Raw genomic sequence first — 17,517 nt, 5'->3', positions numbered from 1 at the left:
GGAGCAGGTTTTCTTTTTTGTGTTTGGCTCCATGCAATCTGTACCCGAAGTCATGCTGTATCAACACAACATGCAGTCATCATCACCAGCCTCATAGCCCAATAGTTCTCTTTTGTCTGTGGAACGAGTTTGCTTCTGCAGGGCGCGCGCATCCTCGAGCCTGCTGAGTGGTCCTGATGCTGGTTCTCATGCACGCGTATTACATCACTTCTCTGTTGCGCCATTGGCTGAGGGTCAACTCCTCCGCCCTCCGCCGCGAGCCACAGCATCCCGACGCAAAGCAGCGCTGTTTCAAGCAACCTCATCACGGTCATCATCTTCTTACCTTTAAATACATCAAACCACACGTACACAAAGCTGTTCACGTGGGTGTGCGCGTTTTCTTTTTCCTGCACTGGCGGCTCGTTTCGACGATGGCCGAGAGCGAGGCAGATACGCCGAGCACGCCGATTGAGTTTGAGAGCAAATACTTCGAGTTTGATGGAGTGCGGCTGCCGCCCTTCTGCAGGGGAAAGATGGAGGAAATCGCCAACTTCTCCCTTAGAAGTAGCGACATATGGATTGTGACGTACCCAAAGTCAGGTAAAGGAGCCACCACACCACCCTGTGCACGAGTGTCTTCGTGCCTTCGCATTTCTTGCTGCTCGCTACTGCAGCAGTTTCTGCAGGCCTCTCTTGTTATTATCAAAGTTTAACAACACGAATAAAACACGAATGCACAGGTAGCCCGTATCTAGTATCAGTCACAGGGTTCATTTTGCGTAGCACGCAGGTATCACGGTATCGTGAGAGTTGCAAATCCGTTCACTTTATTGCAGTGGGTGGATGACGATATCTGTTTATGATGCTTGTGCAGTAGAACTACTTTTTATAGGCCTCTATCAAGCATGTACACGTAGCATCAGCAGCCCGTACTTCATAATCAAATATCAGCAAATAAATGAGTCAGACTGATTAGATCGATTAATGGCTGGCTGAAACACATCAGTGCAGCCTCCACAACTACTGTGGCCTTCATCATCCACCTCACTCGCATGAGCACTTCTAGAAGTTGGTGTTTACATCTATCCCCAGAGTGTCTTTGCGCAGCGCTGCTGCATGCGTCGTGCCCTGCTGTGCGCTGGGTGGGTCCGGTCATGTGACAGGTGGTGGGCAGCTGGAGCAGTGCTTGCAGAAGGCCAGAAGGAGTTTGAATATTCAGAGTTTAGTTGCATTTCTATGTAGCACAGCAGAGGAAAGCAACCCAAAGGACGGGGTGGCGACCATCGGGGATGTTTTGAAAGTTTTTGGCACAGGGTGGTTGACGGGGCCCAAAGGAATCAGAATATCTGATCATAAAAGCATTTGCCAATGAAGCAGAACCTTTGAGGAAAAATCGAATTTTACTTATTATTAAAAAGGTTTTATAAGCAAAATATAGTTATACTACTATACACTATATACTATACTATACTATACTATACTATATACTTTGGGATCATAACTGTTGCTTTATTACAGCTTCATTAAAGTGTGTGTGAAACATCACATTTTAATGTTGTTGTCCATAAGACTTACTTACATAAAGATAATTAGCTTTAGCTGTAATAATATAGTCCATTATAAAATAGAACAATGTAATAATGTATGATTAACGGTACTCTAGACCAATGACATATTAAAAGGGGTGGTTTTCATTTAGTTTTGCCTCTTTAACCACCCTATACGCACCTACAGTGTACATCTGGATAGATGCATGCATAGAAGAGCATTACAGATAGCTGTAAGCCACAGAGGCACTTGAGAGGAGCACATGTCTTCTCAGATCTTGCCACTGCACTATTTTGTTCAATGTCAAACATTTTTTGATCCAGTGTGCTGTCAAGACAAGAAACACTGGTATTGCACACATTTCTTAAAAAAAACAAAACAAAACAGTCACAGGAACACTTCAGAAGAACTCTACAAATTCAGCACAGCATCATTAAATTAGTTTATTTGTTAGTGCCTATTATACAGTGATAATGACTCAGAAGTTACAAATACACCCAACAACCCAACACACTCACTTAGAACTGAAGCACAGACTCAGAAATCTCCAGAGAACACTGGTGTGATTTCAAAGTAGTGATTTTTCCCCTGGATTAGAGCCAGTGACATTTGATAAGGTCACCAGAGCTAAAATTATTGGGAACAGCAGTCACAGATGCAAAGAATGATCCCTTTCATAAGTTTATCACAGCAGGATCAGGAATGATCCGTCACATTTGTACACCAAAACAGTGCATGTTTGAGCAGAACTTGGTGTCCTTGGCACGCAGCTGGTCTCCTGAGGTTCTCTGCAATATTCTGCAAATATTCATTTTAACCAGTTACAACTTTGTGCATCCAAGCAATCTTTGTTTTTAAGCTTAAACAAGCTTTATATATCTGTAGTCTTTTGGTGCATAGGAGAAAGAAAGCACATGTCAGGCCACATGGCTGGGATGCTGCAGAGCTATGATGCCATTGGCTTACATGTGATCATCTTAGCCAATAGGATTAGCAGCACTCCATAAACCAAAGGGAGGGCGTGAGCGATATGATATTACTTAGGTCTGTTTCATATGTCATACTGTATACTTGCACATCCTTGAAGTTAGTGGAATCAGGAGGTCTGGCTCCACAAACATATTGAACTTTTATCAGGGATTTTGTTTCCCCTTTTTAAACCACAGCTGTCTTTAAGCCATGACTGTTCATTTTCCTTAAAACATGCGTTAGGTAACTTTAGGCAAAAATTCTAAACACATGGTCAAAGGAGTTAGAAAGACTGGAAAACAGCAGAGTTTGAAAGAGGTGAGCTGGGAGAGTCTGCAATGTGCTCCTGAGTATCCTGCAGCTTTATGCTCCATCCATTTAGAAACTCTATGTCAGTTTGTGCTACACTCTTTCTTTATTTAATCTGTCTCTAGCATTTCCATCAGCTTTATGGGAATCCAGTATCAAAGTCTCATATTAAACATATGATGAGTGAAATTTCCAAACATAATATCCATATGCTAACCATACATATGTTCACTTATAATCAAGTGAAGAATTTGAAATAAAGATAAGGACTTTAATTCTTTACTAGGAAGGAGGTATGAAATATGCATTGTGATGTATTTAAATTAAAAACCTGCTACTGATCTGGATCAAAATTTAACAAAAATGCATCCAGAAAAAAGAAACAGATATAATATCAAACATAATATAACACAAACTCAGCACAATGCTTCTTGGCAGTAAATCTTATATCATTGGAGAGCCTGTTTATTTCCCTCAAAATCGTGCAACATTTGCAAGGAAAATGCAAAGTTGAGTACGTGAGTTGCACCTATGAAAAGCTTGTCAAATCTTCTCTGGCAATGACAAACAGTTTATTCTGCTTTTGACTCTTGTTTTAAGCTTCTGGTACCCCAGGTACAGACAATAAGGTGCCCGATAGGCGCCTGTGAGCATGAAGTATTTGCTCCAAGCAGTTTCTAATGTTTCAGTCACAGCAGCTATGTGACTGAAACATTAAGCACTTGTAAAATTAGGCTGCTTACATGCTCAACCTTTAAACACATTGTACTAGAAACATAAACTGGTAACCCGTCCTGGTTACCAGTTATCACAGCATGACAGAATGACATCATATTGAATGAGGATCCAGTTTGAAAATGAACTCATTGCCATTGCTGCTGGTGCAATCCGGACACATGATGGGCTCCAGTTTTCATCTTTCACCAAGACTTACTGTTTCAGTTAACAAAATCAGTTTATATTATTTTATATTGTTTAATGTGTCATGATCTGCATTCAAGCTTAGGTTGCTTAGGCTGATTTATACACTCCGTGCAGGCAAATTAATGCTTTCCATAAAAATGAGTTCTTTATGATTTTTTTTGCAGAATCTCTAGGATTTTTGATAAATTATTTTCATTCTTTGTTGCTAAATTAGATGAAAAAAGTGATTCTTTTGTACTTACAGAAAAAAGAGATTTTCAAAATGACCCCAAACTGTTGTGCAATTGAATACGTGTAAAAATCATCCATCATTTGAATCTCAGAGTTATTATGAGAACAGTGTTCTCTGTTAATCTTTGTATAACAGGCTCCTAGAGGTTTTTTAAACTTTTAGTTGTAAGCCGCAAATGATTTTTTTCATCTATCAAATACAACTGAACCCTTTAAGGAGTGAAACACACTACATAACTGCTGCTAATGGGTTATAAAAATGTTCTTTTAGAACGAGAAAGCTTTTACTGAAAAACTTTCTTATGCAATTTATTCGGTTTCAAAGCCAGTATGTGGCTAACTTCACTTTATTTTTCTCTAAGTGAGAGTAGTCAGTCTTATTCATATCACTCTGTAATGTAGAACACTGGCAAGCCTTTAAGTTATTAAGAAACAAGCTGGGATGAATTGATTGCATCGTGTTAAAATGCTGACTTTTTCCATTGCTTAACAGAGAGGCGTCCTTCAAGTTTCACATGGTGTGATCTGCATCTGTGAGCCAAACTGCCCATAAATCTTTGGACTGGCAACAAATAAGACATTAATAATGTGAGAATGGTAATGTTTTGTAACTAGCGATTAAATGGTTACAATGTAATTGATTAGGGTGACTGAAAAAGTGGAAACAGTAAATAATTTCTTCCAAGATGTCTTTTAGTGACGCACACACTTTTACATGTGACTCATTGAGTTCCCATGGACGAATTAAGGCCTCAAAGACTGTTTGGGTGTTCTGTGCTGCAGTACAATAGTTCAGTGGTTAGTTTGTATTAATCTCATCAGCTGTGGATCCAGCAACTTTCACTGTTTCATGCTGAAGTTTGACTTTTGTCATTGTCCCCTGATTGTCTTTTCTGTCATTGCAGGCACCAGTCTACTTCAGGAAGTTGTGTATCTAGTGAGTCAGGGAGCAGACCCTGATGAGATTGGCCTTATGAACATTGATGAACAGCTGCCTGTTTTAGAATACCCACAACCTGGGCTGGACATCATACAGGTAGAGTGAGTCACTGACATCACAGTAGCAGACACTCAGCACCATAACCAATTTAGAACTGAGGCAGCAGGTGAGATTAAATTATTCGATCTGGTAAAACAATGCAAAATCTAGCCTGCTAACTTAGCCTTCCACTGTAGCCATGTTAATGGGTAACTGGTTCAAGACTTACTGTCATAAGTCTTGCTTATAAATGCAGATAATTTAGAAAATTTAATAAAAAGCAAAGTCATCAAAAGTTTGAATATTACATTTCCCACTTTTACCTCCCAGATATACTGTTTATTTGCATTAACTGAGCTGAGACTACAAATGGAAACTTGAAAGTTAAAAATCTTGTCCCCTGGATATAGATTCCTCACAGGCATATATCTGTTTATTCCTATAGATTTAGGAATGAATAATTGTGTGGATTACATTATGACAACATTAAAACGAACTAACTGCTGATTTAGATCAGCCCGTTCTCACTCCTGAAGCGTAACATCCTGACGATTTGTCACGTCCCACGGCGTTCCTGAGGAACGCGAAAGGCGACCTTCGGCATTCTTAAGGTACGCGCCGGGTTATGGGTGAAATACAGTAGAATGACGGTCCCACGGTAAAAGACGTTCCAGCCACGTATTCCAGCTCTAACCATAACCTTACCCCTAACCTTAACCAGCACTGTAATGACGTGAAATAGTGTTTTCCAAAGCGATTTGAGGAAAATGAACGAACATGTGTGGATGGATTCCAAATGGTTCTCACATTTCCTCATTTTTCCGATCTCGTCATTTGTTCACACTGCAGGTCTTGATGCTCAATTCCAATGTTTTGATCAAATCCGATTTTTTTGTCTGCTTGTTCACACTACAATTAAAATGTGACAGCAAACGCGCTCTAGTGTGAACGCTCAAAGCAGCCGCATGCGCAAAAGAAGACGTCACACACAACGTGCTCTGTTTAGACCCAGACCAAACAGCATTGTTTGACTGATGTTGTTTCGGACTTTACGTTTCCCAATTTTGCTTTAAGTTAAAGTTATTTTGTTATTTACATATGGCCTAATAATGATCCTTATTGCTGTTTTAGAGGAGCGGTGTTGTAAAGTATTCAATTCAATTCAATTCAATTTTATTTATATAGCGCCAAATCACAACAAAAGTCGCCTCAAGGCGCTTCATAGATACAGAGAAAAACCCAACAATCATATCACCCCTATGATCAAGCACTTTGGCAACAGTGGGAAGGAAAAACTCCCTTTTAACAGGAAGAAACCTCCGGCAGAACCAGGCTCAGGGAGGGGCGGGGCCATCTGCTGTGATTGGTTGGGGGGAGAGAAGGAAGACAGGATAAAGACATGCTGTGGAAGAGAGACAGAGGTTAATAACAGATATGATTCAATGCAGAGAGGTCTGTTAACACATAGTGAGTGAGAAAGGTGACTGGAAAGGAAAAACTCAATGCATCATGGGAATCCCCCGGCAGCCTACGTCTATTGCAGCATAACTAAGGGAGGATTCAGGGTCACCTGGTCCAGCCCTAACTATATGCTTTAGCAAAAAGGAAAGTTTGAAGCCTAATCTTGAAAGTAGAGATAGTGTCTGTCTCCTGAATCCAAACTGGAAGCTGGTTCCACAGAAGAGGGGCCTGAAAACTGAAGGCTCTGCCTCCCATTCTACTTTTAAATACTCTAGGAACAACAAGTAAGCCTGCAGAGCGAGAGCGAAGTGCTCTAATAGGGTGATATGGTACTACAAGGTCATTAAGATAAGATGGGGCCTGATTATTTAAGACCTCATATGTGAGGAGCAGGATTTTGAATTCTGGATTTAACAGGAAGCCAAAACAGGAGAAATCTGCTCTCTCTTTCTAGTCCCTGTCAGGACTCTTGCTGCAGCATTTTGGATTAGCTGAAGACTGAAGAATGTTTTTGGTCATAGCGCCCTGCTCTACTCGGGAGTGAGAACGTGTTGTTTAGATCTATAACATAAGGAGATGCTGGTAGTGGTCTCTATGTTTGACCAGCACCATCAAACTGATGCTAATGCTGCAGTAAGGTTATTGTCTATCAGGCTGCTCTTTGGTTTGTTTTTGTTTCACCACCAGTAACAATGACCTCATCTGGTGTTATTAAGATTTTTATTGGGGGAACTTTTGTAGGACCTCTTCCAGGGTCGTAAAATGTTATATGAGACACTCTACTGGCTAAAACTCAAACACCTCAGTCGTGTCAAAGCTGCAGATTTCTTGGACAAATGTCCAGAGTTGCACATGATGGGAAAAGTTCAGTGCAGATTCACTGTGTTTGTCTTTCACAGGAGCTGTCGTCACCTCGTTTGATCAAAAGCCATCTTCCCTATCGATTCCTCCCTACAGCCATGCACAATGGAGAAGCTAAGGTTAGTTCTCTAAGAGGCTGAGTTCATCAAATCAACAAGTAAACAGGGAGATTCAGCAGTCATTTTTATTTCACTAAAACACAGAGGTAATATATCAACCTAGTATCACGACAAAAAGTCAAATAGACCGCTTTGCCTCATGTACATGCACGCAGGAGCTGCAGTAAAACATCAGATGGAGATATTCCATTTCAAGCCAACATGAAAATAATCACGGGAAAGTGTTCAGACATTATTAACACTCTTACATGTAGATACATTTTAGCTGCCTAGCTTTATCGTTTCTGGCATTTGAGCACCCTGAAATGTACGCCACACGTCTTTTGCTCAATGCAGACTTTAAATATATTATCTCCCACTGCTGGTAATCCAACTTCTGTCCACGGTGGACCAGCGTGTCTGTTACACGCCTTGCTGTGATACTGGGTTAAATCTATACTTCCTGTTTACAGCGAGTACTGTTGCCCTCTTCCAGGTGATCTACATGGCTCGAAACCCTAAGGATTTGGTGGTATCCTACTACCAGTTTCACCGCTCTCTCAGGACCATGAGCTACCGGGGAACCTTCCAGGAATTCTGCCGGCGCTTCATGAATGATAAACGTGAGTATACAGATTAATAGAAGATTTGGACATTTCATGTAATCCACTCCATAGAAGCCCTGTCCTGTTTTGTCGAGTCCCTGTATCTCACTGATTGATACTTTTCCTTTAAAGTGGGATATGGTTCCTGGTTTGAACATGTTCAGGAATTTTGGGAACACCGTATGGATTCTAATGTCCTTTTCTTGAAATACGAAGACATGTACAAGGTAATATCACAACTGTTTTGTGGGCCCTTTTAGCATCTTATTGCTAGTTCATGGAAACTTACACCCAGCTGTCTGCCCCTGACAGATGACTTTACTGAATTTTGTGTGCAACGTAGGCAGTAAATTAGGGGGAAATTGCTCCTATGGAGCCTGGATTTTCTGAGCAGGCATTCTGGCCTTGAACATACCCATATGGAAAAGAAATAGTAAAAACTTACATGATTTACTCATGAAAGTGGCCACTTTCTCATTACTTTCATATATTGTTTTTAGGAAGTGTCCAAAACATACAAGTTTCATTATATAATTTTTCAAGGGATCTTATATCTGTTTTCACTCTTGTATGCTTTTCATACAAGTTTCACACAAGACAGATACAAACTTTATAAGATTTATATATATCTTTTCCATATGGGTAGTTTTTGCCCTCTTAGTATACTAAACTATAGTTTGACTAAGGAACTCAATAGGATAAAAATCAAGAAGCATTGAATATTTCCAACTAAACCAAAAATCTATTTTAATAGAAATGTGTTTATATAATATGTTTTTGATATTTCACATTAATTTGTTATCTATTTGACATTTATGCTCTTTTTTATGCTCTATGGGCGTTAAACTTACCAGCCTGTATCAACGCATAAGGGCATAGATAACATCAGAGGTTCAAGGCACCAGCTACTGATTGATAAAACAGTACGTCAGGACTCTAAGATCAGGCAGACCAATCTTAGAAGACACACAGGATAGCTGCAAGTACCAAGTATCCAAATACATTTCTACCGTTCATCAGGCACCCAGCTGGAGTAGTAATCTGAACGAGTTCAATGTCACTGATGTCACAATATGAAAACTTTTCACGATGCATGGAGGCTCAACCTTCAGCACACCGAGGGTATACGGGCAACAGAAAGAGGGGGAGGGAGGATTAATGCGTGTCAAATCCAGGAGGAAACAAGCAGAATCACGCATTAGCGTTATTTTAACAACAAAACATTTTCTCTGTGTTTGTTTGTTACATTTGCTTTCATAGATTTTTCTTCCTCTCCTCTTCAGGATCTGGGGACATTAGTGGAACAACTGGCACGTTTTCTGGGTGTCTCCTGTGACAAGGCTCAGCTGGAAGGCATGGTGGAGAGCTGCAACCAGCTCATTGAGCAGTGCTGCAACTCAGAGGCACTGTCCATGTGCAGAGGTGAGTGGGAGAGGAAAGCTCAGTTATTTTGTTCTGGGCACAGACAGCATAAAACATGCACATACCGACTGAGACATCAGCCATTGGTTTAGGACTCTACACTCTGAGTAGAGGGAGCAGTGCTAATTTAAGAGCTAACACTAGTTAGCTATATTCACAAGTTGTCTCCATAAACTGTATGGGTGCAACAAAAACCCCCCACATATAGTTACAGACTAATAAAGCAATTGAATGCACCCACCAAAACTGCAACACAATCTTCACACAGAAAGCCATAATTAGTCAAATCATGCAAACACAGTGAAGACACCCATCTTAGCAGACGCCCATCAGAACCAGCTACAGACACTCATTAATCAAGGCCACTAACTCAAATATCCAGGTGGATGTAATTCAGGTAAGGCTCTTATAAAGAGGGGATCTTATCTATCGGCAAGTAAAGGGAACTGCAGTTTTTGTGATTTCTATGTTCATTTTACAGCTCTGGAGGTTGTTCATTGAGTCTTCTGAATAGGCAGTTTAATTGTATGTATGGTGATTACCTGCATAGATATGATGCAATATGTTAGTTGATTAATCAGGAGAAAATCAAATGTGTCTGATGTTATATTTTTATCTATTATTTGTATTATTTTGAACTATTTTCCAAGTGTGGCTAAGGGTAACACATAAATACCAATATAAAAACAGGACATGCTAGTTTACAAAATCCAAACACAGAGCAGGCAGCTGTAATATGTCACCGCTAGTGGTGGCTGTGTAACATCTTAGAACAGGGGTCCACAGACTGTAGGCCAGAAGTGACCCACCAAAGGGTCCATTCCACCCCCACTGATATCGCTGTGAGTATGCAGAGGAATAGAGTGCAGGAATATCAGACTGTTGGTGCTGCTGCTCTGAGTTTGTGCATCTAAACCTAAAGCAATGCCTCCCGTTGTTTACATTATGTCTGTGTGTAGTATGAAGAGTAAAATATTACTGGAAAAATGAATGAACACAGAAGAACAAATTCAAACAAATGCTGCAAACAAGAAAGAGTACCAGGAAAACACAAATCTTACAGGACATTGCCCACTTTATATTTCCATGAATAAGTGCAAAAAATGCAGTTTCTGGTAGAAGATTGGGTAAGCTCATCGTGGTAGGATTGCCAAATGCCCGAAGCAGTGGAGGAGAATCGAATTTTATGCGTTGCTCACGTCAGTGAAAAGTCAATTATATAGCAGCTTCTCTTTCAAAATCACTGCCCTTTCATGCTACTTAATGCTACTAAAGAAAGTAGCAGCTGGGTCAGATCTTTTTGGTCCTTTGCTCTGAGCTGTTTGCTGAGAGTTGTTAGTTTCTTACAGTGCTTACCTCCTTGTTAACTCTTGTGGTGATACTACAATATTGTGTAGTTCGATTTCTGTATGCTCCATGTAGGTGTATTCAAACCTTTTTGTTTATAGCAGTTTCATTGTTTTTCATTCTGTTCCCATTAAGAGATTAGCTGTTCCCATTAGCTGATAGAGGTCAGGATGCAAATAATCGAAGCTAATCATATTTGGGGTCAAATTCAATACAAGCTAGTGCAGACAAACTCAGACAACAACTAAATCACTAACTATAACTCTCGACTGCTGCAAAGGAAATGTGTAGCATTGCAGATTACACATTTCCTAAAGTCAACCACACCATAAATTATTTAATGTACACTGAGCTTATAGACAACATTTTTTAAGGGGAGATAACTACATTGATTTGTGTTGGTTAGTTATTAATGTCCCTGGAGACGATAGTTATGTTGCAAGAGTTTGTGTATGCAGACCAGTCTCAGGTCACTGACCTGTAGTAAACAGAGCAAAGGCTTACCCATGCAAATTTACCTAATACTAATAATATCTCACAGCTGGACTAATAATCTGATACAAGCTAAATACATCCACGTCTAAGTTGTTCCTTATGTGAACTATGGTAAATGGTAAATGGCCTGTATTTATATAGCGCTTCACTAGTCCCTAAGGACCTCAAAGCGCTTTACATATCCAGTCATCCACCCATTCACACACAGGTGATGGCAGCTACATTGTAGCCACAGCCACCCTGGGGTGCACTGACAGAGGCATTACAATGAGATTAGGACTTTATGAAGAGAAACACCTTTCTGTTTCAGGAGTTTAGATCATCACGCAGTGTCATAGTCAATACTTTACACTGCAGGTTAGCACAAGGCTACTTAACGTTAGCTTCTTAGTAATTCAGTCACTCAGAGCTCTTGGTGCACAATACTACTTTAACTCATGTAGTCAATGATTTATATCAGCAGTCTCCAAACTTTTTTGCGCCACGGACCGGTTTATGCCCGACAATATTTTCACGGACCGGCCTTTAAGGTGTCACGGAAAAATACAACAAAATAAAACCAGTACCGGTACCGAAAAAAAGAAGATTTATTGATAACACACGTGAAAAGACCCAGGAAAACCGAGTTAACGATAAAAACGATAACAAAATAACGCTGAAAACCGATAAAAACCCTGAAAACTATACATTTCACACCTGAGCCTCAACTCTCGCGGCCCGGTACCAAACAACTCACGGACCGATACCGGTCCGAGGCCCGGGGGTTGGGGACCGCTGATTTATAACACATATGACTCGGGACTTGACAGTAGGTCTTCACATAGCAAGGGGCAGGTGTTAGACACAGTTTAGGATAAACCCTGCACTCCACCTGAGCCTCAACTCTCGCGGCCCGGTACCAAACGACTCCTAAACTCTGTGTCTAACACCTGCCCCTTGCTATGTGAAGACCTACTGTCAAGAAGAACTTTACACTTCTATGGGTGCAGCTTTGGAAATGCTGTTCACAAACACATAGCTGACTCTGTACTTCTTTGGACAAACCCTGAAAGCAGGTTTTTGATGTCATAAGAAAATTGTTGTTAAATGTGACCCTTGTTATCACAATGAGAGCTCTGATCACTCGCTTCATCTTTATTAACTTTACTGTATGAAACTCTCTTAAACTGACAACTGAAGTTATTAAGCTAACTGTGAATTTATTATTTAAAATGGGCTGATCGCTCCATCAGGTCTACACCTCTGATCAGTAAATGTTAACATACATGCTGCATGAGTTGAGAGGTGAATACTATGTTTAACTATGTTTAATTATTTATATACTGAGTTTTAAACGAGTGAATGTTAAATTGTTTGATTAATGCAAAGACAAGTTCTGTGAAAAATATATAAATTTGTGAAAAACCTTTTGACTGGAAGGATTATGAGCTTGATTTATTAACGTGCCAATGTTAAGATAGTTAATTTACAGGTTTGGTGTTTTCTCAATATGACCAAATATTAAGAATATGGTTTCAAAGAGAAACACACACTGAGCCTGCTAACAATGCTTATACTGGCATTTAAATTTATACAACTTTCATCAATAGATGTTTCTGGTTTGCCTCACACACTACATAGTTTCATGGTCACATAGCAGCTAGTTAGTGTGTGCTTGTGGGTCAGTCAGTGCCTCCTATGACAGTTATAGGTGATAGCTACCAAGGCTCTGTGACAATCAATCACAGCAACTGTAACAAATTGCAGCTGGTAGGGAGATTCTCATTTTTTAATCAGCGGGTCGATGTTGTCACCAACTGATCTCCGGGTCTGTGTGACTGGGACCTAAGAATTTAACGCTTAACTTTATCAAAATGATCGCAGAAGAAAACAAGATGATGTGATTCAACTGTAGGAATGACGATGGTTCGAATACAGAACCAAGTTATAGTTAAATTAGTTATGGCGTTAATTTAAATAGTTTTGGTTAAATTAAAAATGAGTTGTGCCAAGGTTACCTGCATGACATTTCATATTGCATGACTATGTGATTGAATATTTTTGGATTATTACATAATGCATTCTGATGAAAACATTATAGCACCAGTGTGTCTGACTCTGCACTGCAGACTGTAGTTTAACACTGGAGTGTTGTGCAGGATGTGACTGCGTTTGTTTTGATTGAACCTTTCATGAGTTCCATGTACAGTCATATGAAAAAGAAAACTGTCAAATGATGATTTATTATCTATCAGAACTATTTTAGCAGCAGTAACTTGAAGTGTCCCCTGTTTTCTGTGTGACCTCCAGTCCCTTCAGTAGTTGAGGAAATCTGGCGTACTCCTTCATGTCATTGTTCAGTTCACTGAGGTTGGAGGAACTGTGTTTATGCATATCTATCTTAAGGTACTTCCACAATCGAGTTGAGCTCTGGACTTTGACTGGGCTATTGCAAGACCTTGACTCTTTTCTGTTCCAATCATTTTCATGTTGCATGACCCAGTTTTGGCCACGCTCTAGCTGTCGACCTTACATTTGACTCTAGAGTACTTTGGTATACAGAAGTCTACACGGTGACTGCAACAAGTCCAGGTCCTGTAGCTGCAAAACAAACCCACTCATCACCTCTCCACTGCTATGCTTGAAGGATTTCCACTTGGTCTCTTCTGTCCAAAGGACGTTGTTCCAGATCTGTTGTCCTTTGTTTCAGAGAAAGCTTTGCAAATGCGGTCAAGTTCATTTTAGAGAGAATAGGCTTTTTCCAAACAAGCCATACTTGATCTGTCATTTTGTAATTGTGCTTTCTGAAGCTACTTAATTCCTACAGAAACAGTAAGGGTGCGCATAGTTTTTCACATGAGTGTACATGTGTTTTACATTTGTTTCCTTATTTGTTATCATTTTGGTTTATGTGTATATTTAGTTTTTTATGTTCACTTACAGTTTCTGTCATCTGTTTTTGTTCTATGTTTTTCCATCTGTTTTTTTTCCTTTTAGTCTAAGGAAGTCTGGTGTTTGATCTGCTATAGGTTAGAGAGCTGACAGTCAGTCACATACACACTGCAACTGGTGAGTCACTGCCGTGCCAGGTTGCATTCAGTCTGCAGCAGAAATACGCTCAATAAGTTTTGGTGTTTTGAGCACAAATAAAGACGGTGCTTATTAAAATCCTTACTACGCTCCATTTCCCTGCAGGTCGTGTTGGTCTGTGGAAAGATATCTTCACCGTGTCTATGAATGAAAAGTTTGATGCGGTATACAGACAGAAGATGGGGAAGTCCGACTTGACCTTTGACTTCTGCCTGTGAGGAACGCCTGACCATCTCTCCGTATCGCCTCCCGACTCACTTATCTATGCTAGCTCATTTCCTGTCGAAACCCAAACTCCTACATCTTCCCTCAGTCAATCTGAAGTTCAATAGTTCAACCTAACAGTGAGCTCTCACTAAAAGACTTTTCACATATGCAATCCCATGTCAGCAGAAATCAGAAGTCACACTGTTGTGGAGATTACCGAATTTTTTAAATCAATAGTTAAACCAAATCTCCCTCAGCCCCTACCTCCACTGCTGTGTGTGTTTATAGTATATATCGACTAGATTAGGGTCAGCCACTGAACTGAAGTCTTGGTGGGTGGATTCATAACAGGAATTTAACCTGTATGCAGATATTTGTGATGAAAAACGTTGGAAATGAACGGGGAAAGTTGTTATAGCTGTCCTCAAACATGCTAACGACAACACTAACGATGTTGAGTCGGCACTAGTTGAAGGAAAAAAACGATACTTTGAACCACCAACTGTTTGGCAGCATTATGGACACGACCTCGAGCTGTTGTCAAAGAGTTGTATGTTTACCATAAGTCCAGAATATTCAGGAGCCACAGTCATTTATCGCTGTGGCCATTTGACAAACATAAGCTCTGTTTTGGTCTCCGCTAAAATAACGATGAAAAATATCAGGTAGACGAATAGTGCTCGCCATCAACTTGTAGGTAAGACTGTGTGAGGACAGTCGATAGGCGCAGCAGCAGCGTATTTCTGGAAATGGGTTAGAAAAAACCAAAACGATGAGCTGCAATGCTAAAAACGTCTTCATCGGGTTGTCGCTATGAGCCACAACTTTGAGATTACACAAAATGTTTTGACCAGTTTTTACTGTAAACACATTTACCACGCAGTCTGCCAGATCTTTTATTTGTGGTCTATATAAAATACCTTTATTTAAACAGGGAAGGCTTTGAGAGCAGGCTCTCTTTTACAAGGACCCCCTGGTTATGACACACATGAAAAACATTTACTTTGACTCATTACATAAAAATAATATAAAGAAACCTCTTGAATTATGTATAAAATCATAACAGATAGAAACTGAATAAAACAAAAATAATATTGCATCAGAAAGAAGCAAGTATGATGCAAATATCCATAATCGATTTATTGCAGCAATTTCCTACATTGGTATTATTGTGATAAATTTAAAGGACTAAACAGTCTTGGTACCAAGTATAGTGTGAAGTTGAAATATAAGCAAGAAGACACATCCAATATTCCCATGAAGTTTGCCAATAAGAGCTCTGTAAATAAATAAAGTCCAGTGTTGTTCTCGTCTCACTGCCAGCAGCTGCTACCTTGCTTTCTTATATAAAGCATTGTAATGTTTTCTAAATCTGCTCCCAGATTTGAAACTGAGGGTGGACTGAGGCCGAGTCAGGGGAAAGCATATCGATGATTTCAACACGATTCAAAACAAATAAATCGTTTGCTTTCTGCATCACTGGGAATACAAGCCTTAATTTATAGAACAATGTCAGCTTTTCTGTGAAAGACATCTTTATTCCACTACAGTTTTTCTCGATTGCTAAAACACATTTCTTGAAACTATGCCTCATATTCTCACAACAGTAAACACAAATCCATAACATCTCACTCAATTTCCCAAACATCCTATTTCCAGGTCAAAATGAAGCTCTACACTCAAAACTATTCACTCTTGCTGAAAAACCAAACTTTGCCCTCAGACATCAAACACAAGCCCTCAAAAACACACACACTACAACAGAGTTTTGCACACTGGTACAATTAATTCAAAACAATAGTTCCAAAACAATTAGGTTGCTTATGGTTCTCCCCTTCAAAAACCTTTTCACATGATAAACACAAAAGACGCAACCAATGTATGTACAGTGGCACATTTTTATTCATGTACTATACAGTACAACACACACCAAAAAACATTATTCCACCTCAGCATCTTGTCTTTGGTCTGGGTCAGGCCAGAGAATCTCATCCACATCACAGGCTATATTGGCCCTAGCCAGGCAGCGGGGGTAAAATCCTCTTGCATGCCTGATCCACCCCTGGCATGCATCTACTGATATGTCTAGGCAGGCTTCTTCCATGGCCTGAAGGAGGTGAACACGGACATAAGGTTCTCGGTCATACACTTTCCACCGCCATGCCGAAAATAACTCCTCTATCGGGTTTAGAAAGGGAGAGTATGCAGGCAAAAAGATATTAGAAAACCTTGGGTTATTGGTAAACCAGTCACGAACCAGAGCAGCGCGATGGAAGCTGACGTTATCCCACACAACAACGTAGTGAGGCTGCTCTGGCTGTGCTGGTTCCCTGTAGTCCAGCTGGAACATATGTTGTCTTAAACCATCAAGAAAAGCAAGGAGAAGCATAGTGTTATAGGGTCCTAGTACGGCATGGCGGTGGAGTACCCCTCGTTGGCTGATGGCTGTGCACATAGTGACATTCCCCCCACGCTGACCAGGGACATTTACAATAGCCCGATGGCCAATTATGTTCCTCCCCCTTTTCCTTCTTTTGGTCAGGTTAAAACCTGCCTCATCCACAAAGATTATTTCATGGGGAACAGGCCGTCCTTCAATCTCAAAGATTCTCTGCAAAACACATAACACAGTAGAGTCAATCGGTACCCTGAACCACAGTTCAAGAGTGCTGAAATGGCAGCATAAACTGCCATGCTGTGATGGTACACAATACTTTATACAATATCCAAACTCATACCTGAACATATTCCACACGTTGGTTTTTCACTCTGTCAGAGTTTCGTTCGAAAGGGACTCGGTATGCCTGTTTCATCCGGAATTGATTCTTTCGGAGGATGCGGTCAATTGTGGAGAGGCTGATGGCATTTATGCCTCGAAAAAGATGATCATCCTCAATCACTCTCCTTTGAATCTCTTGCAGGCGGATTACATTATTTGCAATTACCATGTTTACAAGTTCCCTCTCTTGCCCCTCCGACAAAAGCCTTAACCTGCCTCCACCAGGTGGTC

The 17,517-nt window shown here is 40.3% G+C and overlaps 1 protein-coding gene across 1 annotated transcript; it reads left to right on the top strand.

The window, feature by feature from the left end:
* Positions 1-291: 291 nt before the first annotated feature.
* On the top strand, positions 292-16,048 carry sult4a1 (sulfotransferase family 4A, member 1). Its single transcript, XM_085385721.1, has 7 exons — positions 292-582; positions 4,869-4,999; positions 7,303-7,383; positions 7,859-7,985; positions 8,100-8,194; positions 9,251-9,389; positions 14,406-16,048. The coding sequence occupies exons 1-7, from the start codon at positions 414-416 to the stop codon at positions 14,516-14,518; spliced, it is 855 nt and encodes a 284-aa protein (XP_085241847.1). The 5' UTR covers positions 292-413; the 3' UTR covers positions 14,519-16,048.
* The last annotated feature ends 1,469 nt before the right edge of the window (positions 16,049-17,517 follow it).

The sequence above is a fragment of the Rhamphochromis longiceps genome, linkage group LG17, assembly GCF_057381845.1.
Source record: "Rhamphochromis longiceps isolate RC_006_pf linkage group LG17, R_longiceps_female_GT1.1, whole genome shotgun sequence".
NCBI lineage: Eukaryota > Metazoa > Chordata > Actinopteri > Cichliformes > Cichlidae > Rhamphochromis > Rhamphochromis longiceps.
The sequence above is the reverse complement of the archived record's forward strand: the minus strand, read 5'-3'. Positions and strand labels throughout refer to the sequence as shown.